A 21702-nucleotide genomic window follows, 5' to 3' on the forward strand; every position below is an offset into this window, starting at 1 on the left:
CGGAAACAAGGGTCCTCGGGCTAAAGCAGGAACCCAGGTAGCTTTGTAGGGAGAGACTTGTGTTGATGGCGTCAGTGTGGTAGACTTGTCATCAGAGCGCTGCTCTGACAGGAGGCTCCCCGGGGAGCAGGTGTGCTCTTATCCTTAATACCACATGGCACTGACACTCTCTGGTCCAGCTGCCTCCTAGTCTGCGGGGTCACGCAGGGGTCACTCAGGGCTCAAGTTCCAGAAGTGAAGTCTGTGCCCTGCTCAGCCACTCCCAAGCTGGGTGGCTAACAGCCTTAGGCAGTTCCCTTGCCTGGCAGGTCTCGCTTTTCCCATCTGGAAAGTGGCGTGTGCTGGTGCTGCTCTCAAAAGGCCTGTCTTGGGCGCCTGGGTGGCTCAGTGGATTGGAGCCTCTGCCTTCAGCTCGGGACATGATCTCAGGGTCCAGGGATCGAGTCACGCATCAGGCTCTCTGCTAGGTGGAGAGCCTGCTTCCCCGCTCTCTCTGCCTGCCTCTCTGCCTATTTGTGATCTCTCTCTCTCTGTCAAATAAATAAATAAAATCTTTGGAAAAAAAAAAAAAAAGGCCTGTCTTGGTTGAATTGTATCCCTCCAAAACCTCTGTCCATGTGTTTACCCCAGAACCTGGGAATGTGCCCTTATTGGCAGGTGGGTCTTTGTAGATGTAGGTAGACGGCTCAGGATGAGATCATTCTTGATTGCGGGGGGGGGGGGGGGGCCGCATCCAGTGACAGGTATTATAAGAGAAAGGAGAGGGAGATTTGAGGCACACAAGGGGGGAAGGTCACATGGGGATGGAAGCAGAGACTGAAGGGATATGGCCACAACCCCAGGAACCCTGGAGCCACCAGGAGCTGGGACAGGCCTGGGACAGACTCTCCCTCAGAGTTTCAAGAAGGAACCCACCCCTGCCCACACCTTGATTTTGAACTTCCATCTCCTGAACCGTGAGAGAGTAAATTCTTACTGTTTTAAGCCATGCTGTTTGTGGTCATTTGTTACGGTAGCCCTGGGACGCTGAAGGTGGTAGGACTATTGTGATACCTTAAATCTGCTGAGAAGGACCCATGGCAGGGACTCAGGGACACCCGGGGTGCCATCTGTAATGCTTGGGGTGGGGAGTCGTTGAGCGCAGGGTGGCCAGGGTCTGCGCTGTGCTTCTAGGCCATCCATTGTGGATCAGATATCTCTGACCCCAGGGCCTACTGCCGCTTGCCCAGTCAGTTCAGACCTGAGAGCAAGGGGGTTTGAGAGGCAGGGACTGCGCATGTTGTTCTGGAAAGATCTGAGGCTGCGGCAGGCTTGTGGGAGGTAAGGCAGTCACGTGGTACTACTTATGGGGGATCTGTGACCACGCACAGTCCTGGTGCTGGACACAGTGTGACCAGCAAACTGTGAGTCTTGAGTCCCCACTATTTGGTGGGGCCCAGATGGGGATGGTGGACAGGGTCCTGGAGCAAGGGCGTTTTCAGTGCAGCAAACCTGATGAGACCCACTGGAGGCTTCACGCGAGTGGGTCTGGGTCAGCCAGGGATGCCAGCCCACCTCCACTTTCCTAATTTTGTCCCAGTAAGGCAGGAGGGTGGCTTTAGGGGAAGTTGAGTGAGGGGCGTTGCAGAACCGTGTACCGTCTTTGCAGTTTTTCTGTAAATCTAAAACCTCCGCGATGAAAACTTTATTAAAAACAACACAAACAGGGCGCCTGGGTGGCTCAGTGGGTTAAGCCGCTGCCTTGGGCTCAGGTCATGATCTCGGGGTCCTGGGATCGAGTCCCGCATCGGGCTCTCTGCTCAGCAGGGAGCCTGCTTCCCTCTCTCTCTCTCTCTGCCTGCCTCTCCGTCTCCTTGTGATCTCTCTGTCAAATAAATAAATAAATAAAATCTTTAAAAAAACCAAAAAAACAACAAAAAAAAACCCACAAACCAAGCTAGAGGCTGATGTGATAGTGACTTGGAGGGGCTGCTCCCTGGGTGGGGTGTCAGGGAGGCCCCTGTGGGATGGGCATGGAAGCGGGGGCTGTCACAGGCCAAGGCCCTGGGGGTGCACAGACTCAGGGTGCTTTGGGGCCAAGGGGTGGGGAGAGCAGAAGGCAGGAAGTTTAGGTACAAGCATGGGTAATGAGGCACCCATCCACCCTCAGCCCAGGCCCTCTGACTCTGGAGTGGAGTTCCACTCTCCTAGTCGGGAGGCGCAGACTCCTTCCCCAGGCTATCGGACCACAGGCCGCAAGCAAGGGGGAGCCCTGAGAGATGCAGGTCTCCTCTTCTAGCACCTGGCCTCCAGCACGTGATGGCCTCCTGTGGGCCTCACTTCCCCATCTGCACTGCCCTTTCCAACAGCCATGTGGGTGCGGGGGTGTGTGGGGTGGGGGAGGCATCCAAGCCCTGTTTGACCTTGAACCTCTAATTGTCTTGGGAGCCATGTGGGCCTTCTGATAGGCGCTTGTGCGGCCTCCAAATGGGCCTGTCACCTGGCTTGTGAATGTCGACCTTCGAGAGCAGGAACAGCGGTATTCAGTCATTCCCTTACTCACATGTCCACACGTGTATTTGTTCCACGAGCAGGTGCTGCTGAGTGACATGCCCTGGCTTGGATGCTGGGTTTATGGAGCTCTGTTGGCGAGGCTAGGGGCAAGTGCCATTTGGGGGTGGATACAGAGTGAGGACTGCTGGCTGGAAGGATGCACGAGGGGCTGTGGCTTGGCACTAGCAAGAGGCTCGAGTTTCAACCTTTAGCTCATCAGGTCCTGCCTGGTGATGTCACTCTGCTGTCCTTCCTTCCCAGGCAGCAGGTTCTTGGGCAGGGCCCCAGGCTGGCATCTTCTCACCTCATTTCCCGGCTCCTGGGGGTTCCTGGCCAGGCCTGGGAGGGCAGTCAGCTCCTGCAACATTGCAGGGGAGCCCCAAGACCACACTCAGGTCAGCAGGTCACTTGAGGGACACAGGATTCACGGAAGCTGTTAAATGCTCACAGTTAGGGTTTATTATAAGCGAAAGGACACAGGTTTCAACGGCAAAGGGAAGGGGTGTCTGGGTGGCATCCTGGAGAGTTCTGTGCATGAGCTTCCGGGTGTCCCCCGTCTGTGGAGTCGTGTGGACAGCTTTTACTTCTCCCAGCGCCCCGTGTGGCCCCACACATGGTGTACTGCCGTCCAGGGATGTTCCCTGAGCCTCAGGGTCCCGGCTTTCTACTGGGGCTTACACGGACCTGGCTGACTGCCTCTCTAGCCCTACAGGGGATGAGCTGATTCCACGTGGCCCAAGACCCCTCCCCTAAATCACACTGTTGGCATAGACCACCCAGTGTGGCCTGAGAGCACAGGCAAACAAAGATAGTCTTGTCAGGCAGAATGTTCAGAGGGCTTCCACCTCTCAGGCACTGGGGACAAAGGCCAGACATCTCCAGGCCAGGTGGACACTTTCTTGTGCTGCCAGTATGCACCCAGGGACAGGCACAGGGTGCCCCAAAGAAGTGCAGGGCCCCATACACCTCCCACTCCAAACCCAGAGGCTGTGCTCCAAAGCCTGACAGTCCTGCAGCAAAGCAGGGAGGCGGGTGGGAGGCCGTTGCTAGAAAGAAGGGCGCAGAGGTGGGGCCTGGGAGGGCTGGTGTCTCAGCAGCATGCGAGCGTGGGCTTCCTGTCAGTCCCCCGTCCTGTAGATCATCCCCACCACCAGGCTCTCTCTGGCCTGGAACATAGCGGCTCTGTGGAGTGCTTGGGCAGGATGCTGGGGCTCCCTGAGCTGGCAGTTCAGCCTCTGACAAAAATACTTGTTTTGTAAGCACTTCCTGTGTCACATGCCAGGCGTCCTTACCCACTCCTGGACTAATGGGAGGGGGAAACCGAGGCCATGAAGGGCGGTGGGGGGGGCACATGGTTCTTGAGGGTTGGCTGTGATGCAGGCTTCTGTCACAAGGCTCAGACACAAGCCTGTGGGTGTCTTGGGTCTGAGGTGACTTGTGCCCAGGCAGGGGTGGGGGCCCTGCCCTGCTTGGTCTCCCCCTTCCTGTGGCCGGAGGCTGGCCTATTTCATCTCTCATGACTGTAGGGTGGGAGGGACACAGTGGGGTATTTACAGTGAGGTCTCCAGCCATTGGAGATGGATCCTGGGCTGGGCCCCGCAGACCCCAAGAACCACCCGCGAAGGATGGAATGGGGTCAGTCTGCCTCCTGACTCCACGGTCGCTCACAGGAAACAGCTGTTTACCTGGGTGAGGTACTCTCCTGGGCAGGCGGCCAGTTCCCGAGTCTCACTTCCCCCTCCAGGATCCTGGGCCCCCCCCCAGGAAGCAGGGGCCGACGTGGGAGAGTGGGGCGGCACGGGCAGCCAGCTCACAGAGCGCTGCCAGGAGCTGTTTGTGAGGGAACATGAGCCGGCCTTGTTGTGTACACAGTATCGACCCTAGCAACCGCCCTGGCCAGGGCCAGAGCAGACGCCCACCCTCCCTGAGTACCTGGCCACCACCTCTCGGACACGACGCCTGCCTCCCAAGGGAGCAGGACAGGTGTCGTGGACCATCAGCCCTGCAGGTCACGAGTGGTGCTGACCACACCGGGGACCCAGGAAAGTGGAATCGGCTATTCGAGGGAGAGGAGGCCAGGTCCCAGCCTCACCTCAAGGCAGCCACGGCCAGTCAGGGAGCTGGGCTCCAGGGTCTGAGGTGTGGCCCAGTGGGACAGATCCCTGTGTGAGTGACAGTGGGAGGCCCATGCAGGCATCCAGCCATCCCAGATGAAGGCCCTCCGCTGCGCCCAGCTCCAGTGAGGCCAGCAAGAGAGGCAGAAGGAGTCTGGGGGCTTGGGCAGGACCCCTTACCACTTGGGCGGGATCTGGCCGCCCTGCTTTTGCCTCCTGTGTACGGCCGGCGGGATCATACACCCTGTGCTTTGAAAGGTAGCACTGGGCTTCTGAGCCAGCCCCTCTGCTTCAGGCCATTGGAAAGACAATTCCTCGTGTGTCCTGGTGTCGGCTCCTTGTGTCTGGCCTCTGCCCCGGGAATACAGTCTTTAGCTGTGAAAAGAAATGGCTCTGCTGCGTGGGTGTAGGGCCTTCTCCACAGGCTCTGGGCTCCAGGTCTTTCCGATACTGTCTTCTCGTTCACAAACGATGCACGGGAACCAGCAAGGCTCCCCCGAGTTCATGGAGGCTGCCCCCTCAGGGCCCGCTGCCTTGCCTGGTTCTGTTCTTCGGGTGGAGTGACATGGGGCTCCTTTGAGTATGTGAGTCACAGGGTCCCACACCCTCTGTGACTGGTGCCATCAACCCCATCGCTTGGTACCGTTCTGGGTGCCCCCCTGGGGTGGCACTCTTCATGATGTGCTCAGGAAGGCGTTGGGCCCGCGTTGCAGCTGCCAGCTTCTCTTACAGCTCCAGCTCCAGAAGTCGCAGTACCTGCAGCTGGGCCCAAGCCGGGGCCAGTACTACGGTGGGTCCCTGCCCAACGTGAACCAGATCGGGAGTGGCACCGTGGATCTGCCCTTCCAGGTGAGCCCCCGCCCTCCCCCCTACACCTTCCCCCCGCCCTCCTGGCGCACGTTGTATCCGGGCCCCACCCTGGCCACAGAGGGAGCGAGCGAGCGTGTGTGTCGGCCGCTGTGGAGAGCTTGGGTCACCAAATAATTGGCGCAGCTCGCCTCCCCCGCCCCCACCTACTCTTTTCCTGTCCCTGGGACAGCTTGGCCAGGCCTTGCCTGGATCCCCCTGCCTGTCCTCTGTCAGCAGAGCCCGCAGCGAGGCTGTGGTCTGGCCAAGAGCGTTTCGGCAGCCGCTACACCTGTTGGCCGGCTGTGCGGCATCGGGAACCGCTCGGGGCCTCTGGGGCTTGGCTCCATCCTGCCTCACTAATCCGCAAGCCCAGCAATTCTCAGAAGGAGGCCCTGTGGCCTGACCCCACTTGTCTGCAAACGTTTCTTGGCAAGGACGCACACAACACGGCTCCTGCAGGCCACACAGCCGCCGTGCACGTCCTTATCATAAATAATGAGAGATAAGGCCCACCGCCTGGGTGCAGGGCTGGCCTCTTACCCCAGACTGTGCCCTGACCCTGGTCTGCAGATGGAAGCAGGGGTGAGGTGGGCCTGGGAGCGGGGCCGGGAGCTGGGCCCACCCCTAGCTTGTCTGGGCTCTGTAGGGACAGGTCCACCAGACGGCCACACACCTGCCCCTTTGTTGGGACAGAGCCTCAGAAATAGCCATGTCTATCCATGTGTTGACAGGCCAGGTGGAGCCCAGCCTGTCCCGCATGGAGCTCAGTCCCCCACCCACCTGAGTCACTCCCCAGTTTCTCCTCCTCCCACACTACTGCTGGAATGCAGCAGGGCACTGGCCTGGGGTCCCCTAGGCTGGCTCAGGGTACACCTGGCTCAGCCCTGTGTCCCCTGGGCTTCTCAGAGCATGGCCCTCCTCAGATGGCCCCCTTGCAGGAGCAGACACATGGGGCTGTTGTGCCGATCCTGAATGTGCTCCAAGAGCCTGACCTCTTTGTCAAGGCCCTTCCTAGTTTGCGTTTTTCTCCCCTCTTCCTGCCTCTCCCCTTCCTCTGTTTCCCCCATCTCCCTCTCCCTCAAGGGGAGCATCTCTCTGGGCAGCCCCCGAGTATGGCCATGGCTAGTGCTGGCATAGAGCCTCCTTGGGCCAAGGGTGCACTGGGGCCTGTTGGGCATCCCGCTGGGGGGCCGGACGAGGCAGGAGTGTCTCAAAGTCTCGGTTCTTTGCATTTTCAGCCCAGCGGATATCTGGGGGAGGCCCTGGCGGCGGCTCCTGTCTCTCTGGTAAATGAGCCCCTGGGCTGAGGCCTCGGCGTCCCTGGCACGTGTGCGGGTGCTGGGTATCCCTGTGTGGCCACCCCAGTGGCCTGGCGGGAAGTGTCCTGTCTGCCAAACAGAAGTGGACCCACGCTGCACCTTCCCCTGTCCTGTGTGGGGGAGCGTGCGTGGTTGCGTCACGAGGGCAAGGCCCCCGCCTGGAGGATCTGAGCATGGGCGTCAATGCTGCATGGTTCGTCCCTGTGACACATGCACATGTGTGTGTGTGGGTCCCAGGTGCGGCCTGGTGAACCGGGCTGTGGCCGGGCCCGAGCTTCTCTCTGCCTCTGGCTCTGCTTCAGCTGCCTTGGTTTTGCCCCCGGCCTTCTAGGCGTCTCTGGGAGGAGATGAACAGCCCCTGCCCTCCGTTGTTTGTGCCTGGATGGCAAGGTTCGCACCTTCCCTCAGTCTCTGAAGTCTCCAGGCCCAAGGCCTTTTGGAGGCAAAAGTGCAGAAAGACCCAAGCTGGCAGGATTCTTTCTGGGTCAGGGAGAAACAGGGGGCCCCAGACTCCAGGGAGAGCTGTCAGCCCTGAACACTGGCCCAGGCGTTCGGACGGGTAGGGAAGAGCAGTGTTCCCAGCCAGTGACAGTCTTCCGGAAGGAAATTGCTTTTGCCTGGATGCCCAGAGAAGGCAGAAGGCCCGAGGGCCAGATGGCAGGGCGGGGGTACTGGCTGCCTCCAGAGCTGACTAAGGTTGCCAGTCTCACCCCAGTCAGATGGCAAGGGACCTGAGGGCTCCAGAGCCCCAGGGCAGGCAGGGAGCAGACTCCCAGGGGCCCCAGGGGCATGGAGCTAGGAGAGGGAGCAAGGTCTGGCTGGAGGCCTCATGCCAGCCCCAGGTGCTGGAAGGAAGCCCCTTCCGGCCCAACCGAGGGCCAGGGCTCTGGAAAGCACTTGCACTTGGCTCCCGTGGTGGAGGGATGAGGTGGTGGGGGAGGGTGTGGGGGGCCCATCTCAATCAAGACCGGCCAGGGCTCAGTAAGGAGCCTCTGGGGAGTCAGCACTTGGCCAGGTGGGCCCCTTGACGTCCTCAGCTGGAAGCCCTGGGGGCTGTCTTTTGGCAGGCCCCTCCAGGGATGACGTAGGTGGGGGAGGAGGCCAGCCAGGCCCAGAGAGAGAAGGCAGAGGCCTGTCTGCACCTGGCGAGGCTGGGGGGCGCTTGGGCCGTCTGCACCCCTGGCACCCCAGCCGGCACCGGGCCCCAAGCTTGCGCTGCCCTGCCTGGCCCGTGCATGCCAGCCGCACTGCACGCCTGCCGCCCAGCGCCCAGGATCCCCAGCTCGCCCCCACCCCAGCAGCACTCAGAGGCTGAGGGCCCTGGCTGTAGGAGGAAGCCTGTCTGGGCTGCAGAATGGTGACAAAGGGTATCTCAGGACTGGGGGGCCCTGTGGTCAGATTCTGGGGGCAGAGCTGGGTTGGGTCTCAGGCCATGGCTGATAACTGTTTGGGTTTCTCTCTCTTTTCTGGTCTCCTTTTCCCCACCTCCCCACCCCGCCTCGCCCAGACACCCTTCCAGTCCTCGGGCCTGGACACCAGCCGAACCACCCGGCACCACGGGCTGGTGGACAGAGTATACCGAGAGCGTGGCCGGCTGGGCTCGCCACATCGCCGGCCCTTGTCAGTGGACAAACACGGACGGCAGATATCTTTTACCCGGAGGACGGGAGGGGGGCTACTGGTGACTGCAGGACCCAGAGTCTAGCTCACTGAGCTGAATAAGGGCTCCCCCCGTGCTCCGGGGCTCCCGGGCAGCCCTGGGGAGGGCACACTTGTGGGGCAACCCTGGCAGAAGCAGTGTGGCTAGCCGAAGGGCCTTGGGCTGGGGCCGGGGCCCATGGGACTGAGGCCCCGGGCTGCTGGGGCGTGCAGGCTGCGGGGAGGGTTGGGGAAGGTTAAGGTCAGACCCACACTGTGTTGGACGCCTGGCTGGGCAGTGGAACCCAGAAAGACTGTGAGCAGGGTGTCCACATGTTGGGGCCATGCAGAGGGCAGCCCAGCCAAGGCAGCCGGGCTGAGGGGGGGTCTGAGCCAGACCCAGACAGATCCAAGGGAGGCTCCATCTGAAGACACAGAATTCTCCTCTGCACCTTGGCCAAGCAGAGATCATCAAGAGTTTCTCCCCCGCCCCCAAGACTTGGCCGCCCCTTGGTGCTTGGCCAGCCAGCACGCACCACCCCCCCCATCACCAGAGTCTGAGCGGCTGCTCTTGGGACACGCACCCCCCACCCCAAGCATTTGAGAACAGAGAAGCCTGTCATTTCCCGCTTCTCATTTCCGTGGCTGGGGCAGCCCGACCAGCTGGGCCCCAGACAGAGCCCTTGGGCCCCGGGAGCCACCCTGTCAGCCTAGAATTAAGAGTCAAGACCCAGGTCAGCTGAATGAAACTCCCCACTGCCCCCCATGGGCCCCAGTTTCTCAGCTGAGGCCCCTCTTGGAAAGGGCGCAGCCCGCACGTGTGCTTGCAGGGGGTGAGTGCTGAGTGCTAGGTGGACAGGGCCGAACCCCGGGGGCTACTCGCAGCCAGGCAGGAAAGGCCCCCGCCCTGCAGCCCCAGCTGTTTGCAGGCTCCCAGCAGCCTGGCCACGAGGTTCCTGGGGCTCGGGGTGGGGCCTGAGCCAACAGTGCTGTCCCCTTAACTCACACTCAAGCGGACAGCTGCCCGTACGGCACCGTGTACCTCTCGCCGCCCGCGGACACCAGCTGGAGAAGGTCAGTGACCCAGAACCGGCCCTCAGCCCTCTTGTTGGAAACAAAAACAAACTTACATCATGCTTGTGCTTGGAAAACCAATATGCAGTCACTTTGAAATGACAAACCTAAGAAGTCTTCAGAAGTTTCTAGAAATCAGCTCTATCCTTGTAACACCAAGGTCATAGCTTTGGAGCCTTCCAGGGATTTTTTTTCTCTTTCCATAACTTTTTTTTTCCTTTTATAGACAGAGTTGGGATTAGGTTGGATATTTAGTCTTGTAACTTGCCTTCTCATATTGCTGAACAGTCACTGAAAATGTGATTATACAAGTATTATATATTTATTAGCAGAAGGTTAGGAATACACATAAGTGTACTTAGAAGGGGAAAAAAGTCAATAGTGCCATCATCTACAAAGATTTAGAATAACAATAATATAGTTAATGTTAATGCCCACAGCAAATAGTGGGATGATTGTGCACCAGTGTGAATATGCTTATATCATGGAAGTGTATACTTAAAAATGGTTAAAATGGTAAATTTTATGTTACATTTATTTTACCACACATTAAAAAAAAAAAAAATGTAGGTGATTTCACCGAAGACTGAAAGTAAGTTATTAAAAAAAACCCATATGTATATATGAAATATAAGTATATGATGTATCATTCAGTAATGTAATTAAACTCCTCGGCATGTATTGTATATCAGTTTTAACCATCATAGTTATTAACTGATACAAAATGCACGGAGCTTTGTGGAGCTTTGTGGAGTCGGCGCTTTTATTCTCACGTTTTAGATATAAGGAAAGTGAGCACAGAGAGGTCAGGAGACTTACTCAAGGACACACAGCTGATGGGGGGGGGAGCCGGGATCCGGACCAGCTTCTTACTGCTGGTATGGCCCCAGGGTCAGAGGTCAGCTGGCCCAATCCTTTGTAAATTGCTCTTCTCCTTGAACTGAGTTTCCTCCATGTCACTCTCCGTAGCTAGGATGTCCCTTTTGGATTCATGCTGCTCTTTCATCCCCAAATTGCCAGCCGTGTGGCTGGACCTGCCCAGCTCCCCTTGGGTGCCCACAGTTTTCTGGGTACCCAAGGGGCTCTTCTGGGGACCATCCCTCCAGGCATGTGCAGCTGGGAGTACACTGAGTTACCCCATCCCTGGTGCAGAAGGCAGAGTTCCTAGCAGCTCTCATGCCACACCCCCTCCCTAGGGGCTGCATTCTTTCTGGGTTGTTCTCTGAGCCTCCTATCGCTGCCTCTCATTTTTGCTTATTACAACTGGTTTGCAACTGAGCATCCTGGGGTGGCACAGTTGCCCACTGGTGTTTGTCACCAGAAGGGGACACAGTGATGGGCTGGGCCTTGTACTCCCAGGGCTGGGCCACTGTGGGACCATGGGGCCCCTTCTCCAGAGAGTTTCAGGAGGAAGGCACCATTCTTTCCCTCAAAGCTGAGAAGCCCACGGACAGGATGGTAGTGGGGAGGGCTGGTGGGAATGGAGAGCATTTCTACTACAGCTTTTTGTCTTCAGCGGGCTTTGCAGATGAAAATCAGGGTCACTGCTGTGGTTCTTTTGAGAAGAGTGCCTGTGGTTTTATGCAGGTGTAACAGCTCCCAAATACCACTCATCATTCCCACCCTGTCCCATTGAGCATATATCCTGGATAGAGTGGGGCCAGGACCGTCCCTTCATCCCCGTTGGGGCCAAGCCTCACTGTCTCTCTATCCTTCTCAGGACCAATTCTGACTCTGCCCTGCACCAGAGCACAATGACACCCACCCAACCAGAGCCCTTCGCAGGCGGGTCCCAGGACGCACACCAGAAAAGAGGTATTGGCAGGGCACGTGGGCTTCTTTCCTCGGGTGAGGCGAGGCCAGTGGGTGGCTCCTGTGCTCCCAGAGGTCACAAGCTCATAGGTGGAGAGACCTGCCAGGGGAGAGTCAGTGGGTGGTATGGGACAAGGGGAGAGGCTTGAACATGTTCAGAAATGGTGCTGCTGGGGCGCCTGGGTGGCTCAGTGGGTTAGGGCCTCTGCCTTTGGCTCAGGTCATGATCCCAGGGTCCTGGGATCGAGCCCCGCATCGGGCTCTCTGCTCAGTGGGAAGCCTGCTTCCTCCTCTCTCTGCCTGCCTCTCTGCCTACTTGTGATCTCTGTCTGTCAAATAGATAAATAAAATCTCTAAAAAAAAAAAAAAAAAAAAAAAAGAAATGGTGCTGCTTGAGTTGGGTTTTGAGGAGTGCATAGGAGTTTTCTGGGCAGAGAAAACCGCCCCTGCAAAGACACATTGGCTTCCATTCATGGATTCAGGGCATGGCCACACAGTATGCGGGCCTTGCCGGTTCTTTCAGTTGTAGAGGACAGCCAGCCCCACCAAAAGGAGGCATTTATCAGCTCATGACCAAGCAGTCTAGACCTAGATGTCGGCTTTAGGTGCAGTTCAAGTCAGGGCTTCATGCTGTACCACTTCCTGGCTCTGCAGCTCAGAACCCTCCTGGTTCACAGTCTCTGGGCCCATTCTGCCTCCTGTGGGTGGAAATGGGGCCAGTGCTTTCCCACCTCTTCCCGACTCTCCTCTCTGGGCTCTGCATACCAGTAGCTAGGGCAGATCTGTACCCAGGCCCTCAGCCTCTCCCCAGAGCTGGGTGCAGGGACAGTGTCCCTGGGACCTTCTGGGAGGGTGCATGCCATCTTAAAAACTGGGGCAGTGTCGCCCAGAGAGGGGAGCACAGTGCTGTGAGGCTGCGAGAAACCCCACTCAGGCTTGATCTGCCCAGAGACATAGAAGCCAGAGAGTTAATCACATGCAGTTAAGGTCCGAACACTTTCCAGTTTTTTGAGTAGCATTGCACTGTGTGAATGTGTGAACATACTAGGGAGATTCTGCTGGTAGAATGAGGATTATCAAGCAGATCTTCACCCCTTGAGGGGCAGGGGGCTGTGCATGTGCCATCGTCCCGGGATCCCTGCTCATCAGACAGTGAAGGTGAGATTGCAGAAAGAATGGGCTCCATACTAAAAGCAGGAATTCCAGGTGCCCTGGGGGTGAAGAGAACAGGGCACCAGAGGCTGCCCTCCTGTTCCCAGTGTTAGGAGCCACTCTGAGGGGGCCGTCTCCTTGGTGGGCTCCCCAGGAAAGTGAGACTTTCAGGGTAGGCTTTCCAAGGCAAATGTCATTATCCCTTGGGACTCTGTGACCATGGAAGGGAGCTGCAATGCAGGGGCTCTTGCTAGTGCAGAGTCCAGCTGTCCTCGGGGTGGAGAGAGGGGAGACATGTCACCTGCTCCCCTTTCTCTGGGAGGGACCCAAGCAGTGACAGGGTGAGGAGTTAGCCTGGCTGCCCTCCCACCCGTCACAGCTGCTCTCTCTGGGTTTTAAGGAGGAGGAGGTGACCCATCTGGCTGTGTTCAGTGTAGCTCTATTGCAAGCGAAAGACTGAACCTCCAAGAGGCATAAAGAAACTAGGTCTCATAAAGAAAATGTTTAATCTCACCTTAACCAAAAGGTCCAAAGAAAGGGGCCTTCAGGCATAGCTGGTTCCAGGGCCTTAAATGATGCCCATGCAGTCCCTCAGACCTTTCCTCCCCTCCTTTCCTCCTGTGGGGTTGGCTGGCATTGCAACTAATTCGTGAGGCCGCAGCTACAATGAGTAGATCAGTCAACCCCCGGCTGACAGCATCAGGGGCTGGGAGGCAGGTGACCACAAGGTGGCAGGTGGGGCAAGAGTCTGGAAGAATTTCTCTGCTGTTCTCTGTATCCTGGGACCTCCAAAGCCTGAGTCGGTCCCATGGGAGGCAGAAGTAATATATGTCCTCAGCTCCAGAGCTCCTATTTTCATTTCTTTTTAAGTCACAGGGTCTCTAGTTTGTTTATTTATTTATTTATTAGATTTACCTATTTGAGAAAGCGAGAGAGAGAGCATGCTCATGCTTAAGCAGGGGGAGGGGCAGAAGGAGAGGGGGATAGAGAATCCCAAGCAGACTCCCCATTGAGTACGGAGCCAGATGTGGGGCTGGATCCCGTCACTGAGATCATGAGATCATGACCTGAGCCGAAACCAAGAGCCGGACCCTCACCTGACTGAGCTACCCAGGCGCCCCCACTTATTTATTTTTTTAACTGTCCTTCCTCTTGCTTTGCATGAAACCATTCTTTGTACTTGAGTGCAGTCCCCAGAAGTTACTGTTGGGGCAGTTAGACTGGTGTCGCTTGTATGTCGGTGCAGCTTCCCCCTTGGTGCCACATAGCTTCAGAGTGAAAAGGTTGTGATCATCCTTCTCTCCCCCACCCCCAGTCTTACTATTAACAGTTCCAGGAATGGAGGAGACCACGTCGGAGACAGATAAGAATCTTTCTAAGCAAGCATGGGACACCAAGAAGGTAAGAGAGTCCTAAGGGCTTTTAGAAATGATTTTCCTTCTTGATCTTTTTTTTAAGTGTAGCCTGGCCCAAGGTGGAGAATTAGCCTGTTGGGGGAGTTTTGCCTTTGCTCAAGTGTAACCTTCACACAGATTTGACCAGTCGTATAGGCCTTTTTAACATGAACGGCAGACCTGTCAGGGTGGCAGAAGCGGTGAAAAATGAAAACCCATGTTTGCCATGGCGGTGCGTATACTAGAAGTACAGCGGTTCAGAGCTCAGCGTGGCCGCTCCCCAAGAATGCCCAGAGTGCCCAAGAATGACGTGCAAATTCATGAAGCATTCTGGATTTCTGTGTATGGTATTGGCTGTGAACTAGACTTACTGTGGTGACCACTTCACAGTACATACAGATAGCGAACCATTGTGTGACCTGAAACTAATACAATGTAATAGGTCTGCTATAGCTCAAAAAAAAAAAAAAAAAAAAAGAAGTCAAAGCTATGGAGGTTAAATGACTTGTCCAAGGCTATGAAGATACTCAGGGCTTAGAACCTGTACCTCCTAATTCTGAGCCTGTGATCTTCCTAACCCCTAGTATTGGGTCATCATCAATGTTTATAAATGTTGATGGTCATCCTTAAAACTTTTATTCATCTGCACAGTAACTACAACATTTATTAGACTACAAACTCTACTTGGAATTTCCAATTGAGTTGGGATTTCTGTATTATTTCCAGGTCCAGAAACAAATTTCTGAAGTTCAACCTATAAAATGTCTAGCGGTAAGATAGAATTTGTGCCATGAATACAGATTTCAGAGAATTTGCATAAAAGAAGATACACTTAAAACCGGAGCTATTTTGAATATTAAAAGAAAAAAGAACTAAAACCCATTGCTGGTCAAGTTGTGGTGAATGGGGCAGCAACATGAATTGCTCATCCCCTTCAGGGAATCGTAGGGAGGTGACAAATGAGCAAACCGATGTATTCCTCAAAGGCGTGTGTTAGAGCTTTTGGAATAAACTGGAAACAACCTGAATGTTCAACAGTAGGGGACTTATAATGAAATTATCCTTGGTCCCTTGTGGAAAGTTCCACATATGTGGAGTAGGGATATATTTTTTTTAAATTTTATTTTTTATAAACATATATTTTTATCCCCAGGGGTACAGGTCTGTGAATCGCCAGGTTTACACACTTCACAGCACTCACCATAGCACATACCCTCCCCAATGTCCATAACCCCACCCCCCCTCACCAGGGATTTTGTTTTTTAAGTAGGCTCCCCGCCCAGCATGGAGCCCAGTGCAGGGCTTGAACTCATGACCCTGAGATCAAAACCTGGAGTCAGACATTTAGGGACACCTGGGTGGCTCAGTCTGTTAAGTGACTGCCTTTGGCTCAGGTCTTGATACCAGGGTCCGGGGATTGAGCCCCATGTCAGGCTCCCTGCTTAGCTGGGGAGTCTGCTTCTCCCTCTCATCTCCCTGCTCATGTTCTCTTGCCCTCTCTCTCTCTCTCTCTCTTTTTTTCTTTTTCTTTCTTTCTTTCTTTTTTTTTTTTTTTTAAAGATTTTATCTATTTATTTGACACAGAGAGAATGACAGTGAGAGCAGGGTGAATGGGAGAGGGAGAATCAGGCTTCCCACTGAGCAGGGAGCCCGATGCGGGGCTTGATTCCAGGACCCTGGGATTATGACCTGAGCCGAAGGCAGAGGCTTAACCCACTGAGCAACCCAGGCCCCCCATCTCTTAAAAATAAATAAATAAATCTTAAAAAAAGAAAGAATAGGACGTTTAACCGACTGAGCCACCCATTCGCCCCTGGAGTTAGGATTTCTAATGGAATTTTGAAGGCATGAGTGACGCTTCTTATAATACTGTTGTGTGGAAAGAACGGGATAAAGCTATTTAGAAAGGCATACAACACTTAGAAATGGACAGGCACACCTCATTTTATTGCACTTTTCTTTACTGTGCTGTGTTTTTTTTACCAGTGGAAGGTTTGCAGCAACGCTGTGTCGAACAAGAACATCGGCGCCATTTTTCCAACAGCAATTTTCTCACTTTGTGTTTCTGGGTCACATTCTGGTAATTCTCACGGTAGTTCATGTGTTTTCATTATTTTGTTTTTAAGATTTTTTAAAAAAAGATTTTATTTATTTATTTGTCAAAGAGAGGGAGAACACAAGCAGGCAGAGTGGCAGGCAGAGGCAGAGAGAGAAGCAGGCTCCCCACTGAGGAAGGAGCCCGATGCGGGACTGGATCCTAGGACCCTGGGATCATGACCTGAGCCAAAGGCGGTGGCTTAGCTGACTGAGCCACCCAGGCGTCCCAGATTTTTTTTAATCTATTGGGCGGCGGGGGGGATGAGTGGTGGGGAGGGGCAGAGGGAGAGGGAGAAAGAAAAGCAGACTCCGTGCTGAGCAGGATGCCGGATCTGAGCTGAAGGCAGGTGCGTTTTAAACAACTGAGCCCCCCCGGGTACCCCTGTTCTCATTACTGTATTTGTTGTGTGATGTTTGATCCATGATTACAACTTGCTGAAAGCTCAGATAAATGATCAGCATATTTAATTAAGGTACATAAGTTTTTTTTTTTCATAAGTTTTTTCGGACATAGTGCTGTCGCATACTTAACCACTGCAGGAGAGGGTAAACATAACTTTTATATGCACCAGGAAACCAAAAAATTCACTTGACTTACTTCGCTGTGATACTTATCTTATTGGGGTGGGTCTGGAACAGAACCAGCATATCTCCCAGATACACCGTCTACACACAGATGCCTGGGGAGATGTGCGCGAGGAAGGGGGGTGCGGTGTCCTCTCGAGTGGCAGGTGTGGGCGCCCCTGGCAGCCCTTATCCCTGTCTACATCTTCCAGTTTTAGATAGAGAACACGTGTGATTTTTGACATGTTCAGGGAAGAAAATAACTCAAAAAGAATTCTACCAACCCCGACAGAATTGTGGTTGCAGAGAGGTGGGTAAGGACGGACATCAGGATCCTTCCGAGTGGTCAGTGTGCCACTGAGCCCTCGAGCGAAAGCGGCGAGTGTCAGTGGAAACACACTTGACATCCTGGGAGCGAGGAGAGGGTAGCAGACCTCAACATTTGTAACTGCCGCGTGCACGAGATGCGTTCTGAAGGATGTCGGCAAAGGAATTCCGTTGGATTCATTGGGAGTGGGGTGGCGTTGGGGGGACAGGCAGTGATGGGTGAGTTTTTAATACTGTTTAGAAATCCGCTGTTATCTCCATAATGTTCATGGGAATGCTTTTGAAAAGATTCTTTAGAAAGTCATTGTCTTCATGCTTTGCAAAAATCCGGTAATGAAGCGAGTGTTTACTCACAGAATTAAGGAGCCCATGGCCAAGTAGAAACCCGTTCCTCTGGCATGCTCTGCAGAGGCTTAACCCCGCTGGTCGCACACCACCCCTCAGGTTCCCCAGTCACTGCTGGCACACCCCCGCCACCTTCCCCCGGCCTCCCCCCACCCCATACACGCTGGGCCTGCACATAGAGGCTGCCAGCCCAGCCCCCCACCAGTGCATCCACCTTCTTCTAGCTGATAATCCCCAAAGAACACATCAGACTGAGGGCCTGTGAGGCGGATGGGGAATTAGGGAGTGTGACACAGCTGGAGCCCTCCCGTCAGCACGCGGGGCTCTGTCCAGTCACGTCTGCTGCTGTCTGAAGAGTTCTCTCCTTTGTCCTTGAATGAGAGTCTAGGGGCTCTGCCTAGAGCCTATAGTTCTCAGGTGACCTAGTGGCCCCAGCTCGAGGGGAGGAAACCAGGGCCTTGCTGCCAGCGGGCTTTCCCTGGGACCCCTCCCCAGCTCACAGGGCAGCCAGAGTCTTTGACCTTCGTCCTCAGGTGGTGGGGACATGGGCTCCATGGGTCCCTGTGAGAGCCAGAACTGGGGGACCACTGGTAGGTGAGTCCATTAGGGGCGTGGGCAGCACCCTCTGTGTGTTCGTTGTGCTGTCCCGCACGAGGTACAAGCATGCTGAGCTCCTTCCCCAGGAGCTCCACTGCTCTGATCTAGGAATGGAATGGGGGACCAGCCTTGGGTGCCTGGGTTTCCAGTGGCGCCATCGCTGAGCCGGTGTCTGACCTCTGTGGCATGGCCCTGGGGTTTTCAGGTGTAGAGTAGACAAGGCACATTCTCCCTCAGATGTCTGTTCTGACAAGGGACCTCGTCACCCCTGTCTGCTGCGCCCACCTTAGGGGCAGGCGGAGCTAGGCTAGGATGTGCCCGTCGCCACCAAGGGCAGGTGCTGGTGGTGGGAGCAGTAGAGACTCCTCTGCGTATGACTCTTGCTTTTGCCCCTGCACACGTCCAGGACAGGCCTCTTGGTCTTTGAGGATGCCTGGTTCTGGTTTGTGAGATATCGTGGGGCCTGATAAACTTCCCCTCTTGTTGGCATGGTCAGCTGCACCCCAAGGAGCCATGGTGCGTGAGGGGGCCCGCTCAGCCTCTGTTGTCTTTTCTTTCAGACGGGGTCCAGGCCCAAGTCCTGCGAGGTCCCCGGGATCAAGTAAGTGTCAGCAGGGCCCGCCCTGCATGCCCAGGGCTGGTGGGGCTGCTCCGATGACCCCTGGGCTTCCCGTCCGCTCAGGAGTCTACAAGTCCTGATAAGAGGGCTGCCCCGTGCTGGCGGCTGTCTAACAACCCTCACCGGGTGGGGGAAGAAGGGGCCCTCCTACCCGTCCCTGCATGCAGGGACTGAGCCCCCTCTCGCCTCCACTCAGCCCCAGCTGGCGCGCTCGTCAGCCCCAGCCTGTCCCGGGGCCAGGAGGACCCTCACCCCAGCCCCCTCTCCTGCATAAATAGGCTGTTTCCCAAGGTCCCGCTGGAGGTGCAGGCTGAACATGGCAGCACCTGATCCCAGGGTACCATTCTCTGCCTCCTGATGTTTTTGGGCCAGTCTCCCCCCACCCCCTCACCCCCCACCACAGCTCTTGGGGGAGAATGGGCCGGGGCGAGAGCTCACCTCCCCCCCTCTGTCTGGCCTTCCCCCCAGCATCTTTCCATCCGCTGACCAGGAAAACACTACAGCCCTGATCCCTGCCACCCACAACACAGGGGGCTCCCTGCCCGACCTGACCAACATACACTTCCCCTCCCCCCTCCCGACCCCGCTGGACCCTGAGGAGCCCACCTTCCCCGCGCTCAGCAGCTCCAGCAGCACCGGCAACCTCGCAGCCAACCTGACTCATCTGGGCATCGGCGGCGCCAGCCAGGGTAAGGCCAGGCCAGGCGGGGGCAGAACTGCCTTCCCCAGCAGAGCGCAGCATTTAGCGAAGACGACACGTGGCTTTGAGTGATGATTTGGCAAGGTGCCCTCCAGAATGCCGGGTACCAAGTGGGAGCCAGAACCTTTCCCAGGGGCTGGGCATTTCCCAGTACTGCCTGGGAAGGCATCCCAGGTGGAGGGCACACAGCCTAGGCAAAGGCCTGGAGCTGGGAAAACTCCCAGTGTCCTCAGGGATCAGACAGTGGTTCTGAGGGGGAACTGGGTGAGTCCAGAACATTCTAGGAGGGGAGCCCCCAAGGGTTTCACTTGTGGGGTATACCAGGCTTTTCCCCTGCCTCTCCTTGTCCTCAGCTCTTCGTGGAGGGACGGGACCAGGCCTGATCTGCTCCGTCCACACTCCCTCATGCCCAGTGGCTCACGGTGTCCCCTGCTTGGGACACTCCAGCCCAGGCCATGTCCATGGGGACATCCCATGGGCCCATCACCTTCCTCATACCTTCCGGTGCTGCCCCAGTCCTATTCCCCTGGGGGTGAGCAGCTCTGTTTCCCAGTTGCTTGCCCTTTTCTCTTGCCTGCCCTGACCCGTGGATGCATCCCCTCAGCCCCACCATTAGGACCCAGCCCAACCTGGACCCCCTCCACCTTGCCTGGCCTCCACCTGTCTGCCCTCCACCCGACCCCTAGCCTCTTCTCACCCAGAATCACCTCGTGACTCTTGTCTGCTCAGCACCTTGCACGGGTCCTCATCTCCCTCCCAATGAAAACCTGAGACCCCTGCGGCCTGGGAGGTCCAGTTCACCCTCCAACTTGGTCTCCGCCCCCACCGCTACCTCTGCTCCCTACACCATCTTCTGTCCAGCCACGCAGGGCCTTGGCACATGCTGCCCCTCTCCCACAGTCCTCCTCTTCCTCCAGGTGGCCGCAGGGCCCCTCACCCACTCCATCCCCACTTATACCTCCTCTTCTCGGTGAGCCATCTTGGTCCCCTGCCCACACAGCCTCATCCCTGGTCTCACTCTGCACTGCTTTTCGGCACTCACCCTGCTGCTCTTGAGTCACTCCTTTGTTCAGGCTGAGCTCTCCTGTGTCCCCACTACGACCCCGCTGTCCCCAAGTCCTCGCTGTCATTCTGCACCCATGTGGACTGTGGGATGTGTGGGTTTGCATCCAGGGAGGAGATAAGGCAGCCCCAACAGCCTTGTGGTGGGACAGGCAGGATGGGCTATGGGGGGACCCCTCTGTGAGTCTGTACATATCAGGACTTGGCGGCCAGCGCGAGCACAACCTTGCTGTGCCCTCCGTCCCGCCCGGGAGCCAGCGCTCATCCCATCCTTCTTCGTGTCACACCTCTGCCCCAGGTGTGATGGGCAGCACCATGCGGGGTTTCGTCAGGGAGAACCACGTGCTCCAGTTCACATCTGCCGCAGCCCTTCTGGCTCCGCAGGGAGAGCGGGCTATCGCGAGGGGCGGCAGTGCCAGGGCAGGGCCCCATCAGACACTCTAGAGAGAATTCTAGGTGAAGTTGGCTGGCTTGAGAGCTGGGTCAGTGTGGGGAGCAGAGGACTTGAGGAGCCTAGAGCCGTTCCTGGCTTTGGTGCTGACAGGGCGAGAGGTAGGGCAGGGGTGCTGAGAATAATGTAGGTGTTCCTAGGATTCTAGACAAGGACATAGAAGCCGGCGCAGTACAGAGGGGAGCAAGACCCTGGCCTAACACTGAGGCTCTGTTCCTGCTTGTGCACCCCTGGCCCCGTGCCCACCCAGGCTCAGCCACCAGGCACAGGGCGCCAGCCCCCACTGTACTCCCCCCAGCCCCAGGAGGGCCTAGAAGACAAAATGAGCAAATTCAGGAGAGCCTGGGACCGACGGCCTCCTGAGAGGTGGGTGGGCAGGCAGCATCCACACGGGCCTACATGAAGCAAGAAATCGGAAGGTTGGCTCTGGGGATGCCGGTGGGGGGCCCCTTGTGCAGATACTGCTGTTTCCTGGCCCCCCGTCTTTCTCCTCACGTCTCGCCATGGCCTCCAGAGCACTACCCCCTCCTCCAGAGGGTCCTTGGCAGCCCCCCAGCACCCGCCCGGGAGCTGTGCACCTCCGGCCCACGCCGAGTCTAAACAAGCACAGGAAAACACAACACATGTGAAAGCCATAGACGCGGGAACAAGCGCAGACTCCAAGTGTGGGGCCCAGACCCTGGCCCGCCCGGCTGGGAGCGTCAGCCCAGTAATGTCTGACATGTGTTCGGTTGTTTGCGAACCTGCCGCTCGAGCAGCTCGCCTGGCAGGGGCTTCGCTTTCTGGGCGCATTTTAAATCAGGCCGAGCCGCCGGCCCCTGGCACACGTGGAGATCACCACCCCCCACCCCAGCCCACCCGCCAGTCAGAACGTGAGCCCCCTCGAAGAAGAATGGGAGGCGTCCGCCGCCAGGGAGACAGCGGCCCCTCTCGTCCTCTTGAATCTTTGCTGAGGTCGTTTTCCTGGTCTTCGGCCAGAACCCGGAGGAGGGCAGGCCCGGGTCCTCCTTCCTGGCACAGCTCCGAGGCCTGCCGGCCCCGCACACAAGGCTTGCG

General features: G+C 56.5%; 1 protein-coding gene across 3 annotated transcripts in view; it reads left to right on the forward strand.

Moving 5' to 3' along the window:
• LOC111144042 (CREB regulated transcription coactivator 1) overlaps positions 1-21702 on the forward strand; it is a 73493-nt gene that overhangs the window by 38879 nt on the left and 12912 nt on the right. The window contains exons 2-9 of one of the 3 annotated variants that reach the window (XM_022498118.1): positions 5379-5495; positions 6734-6781; positions 8322-8459; positions 9465-9526; positions 11247-11341; positions 13806-13891; positions 18375-18415; positions 18902-19122. In XM_022498118.1, the coding sequence (XP_022353826.1) occupies positions 5379-5495; positions 6734-6781; positions 8322-8459; positions 9465-9526; positions 11247-11341; positions 13806-13891; positions 18375-18415; positions 18902-19122 (808 nt within the window). Of the gene's footprint in view, positions 1-5378; positions 5496-6733; positions 6782-8321; positions 8460-9460; positions 9527-11246; positions 11342-13805; positions 13892-18374; positions 18416-18901; positions 19123-21702 lie in introns of all 3 variants that reach the window. The other 2 variants (XM_022498119.1, XM_022498120.1) reach the window with 2 other exon arrangements.

Source organism: Enhydra lutris, unplaced genomic scaffold, assembly GCF_002288905.1.
Source record: "Enhydra lutris kenyoni isolate GAN:26980312 unplaced genomic scaffold, ASM228890v2 scaffoldscaffold10, whole genome shotgun sequence".
In the NCBI taxonomy this organism is placed as follows: Eukaryota; Metazoa; Chordata; class Mammalia; order Carnivora; family Mustelidae; genus Enhydra; species Enhydra lutris.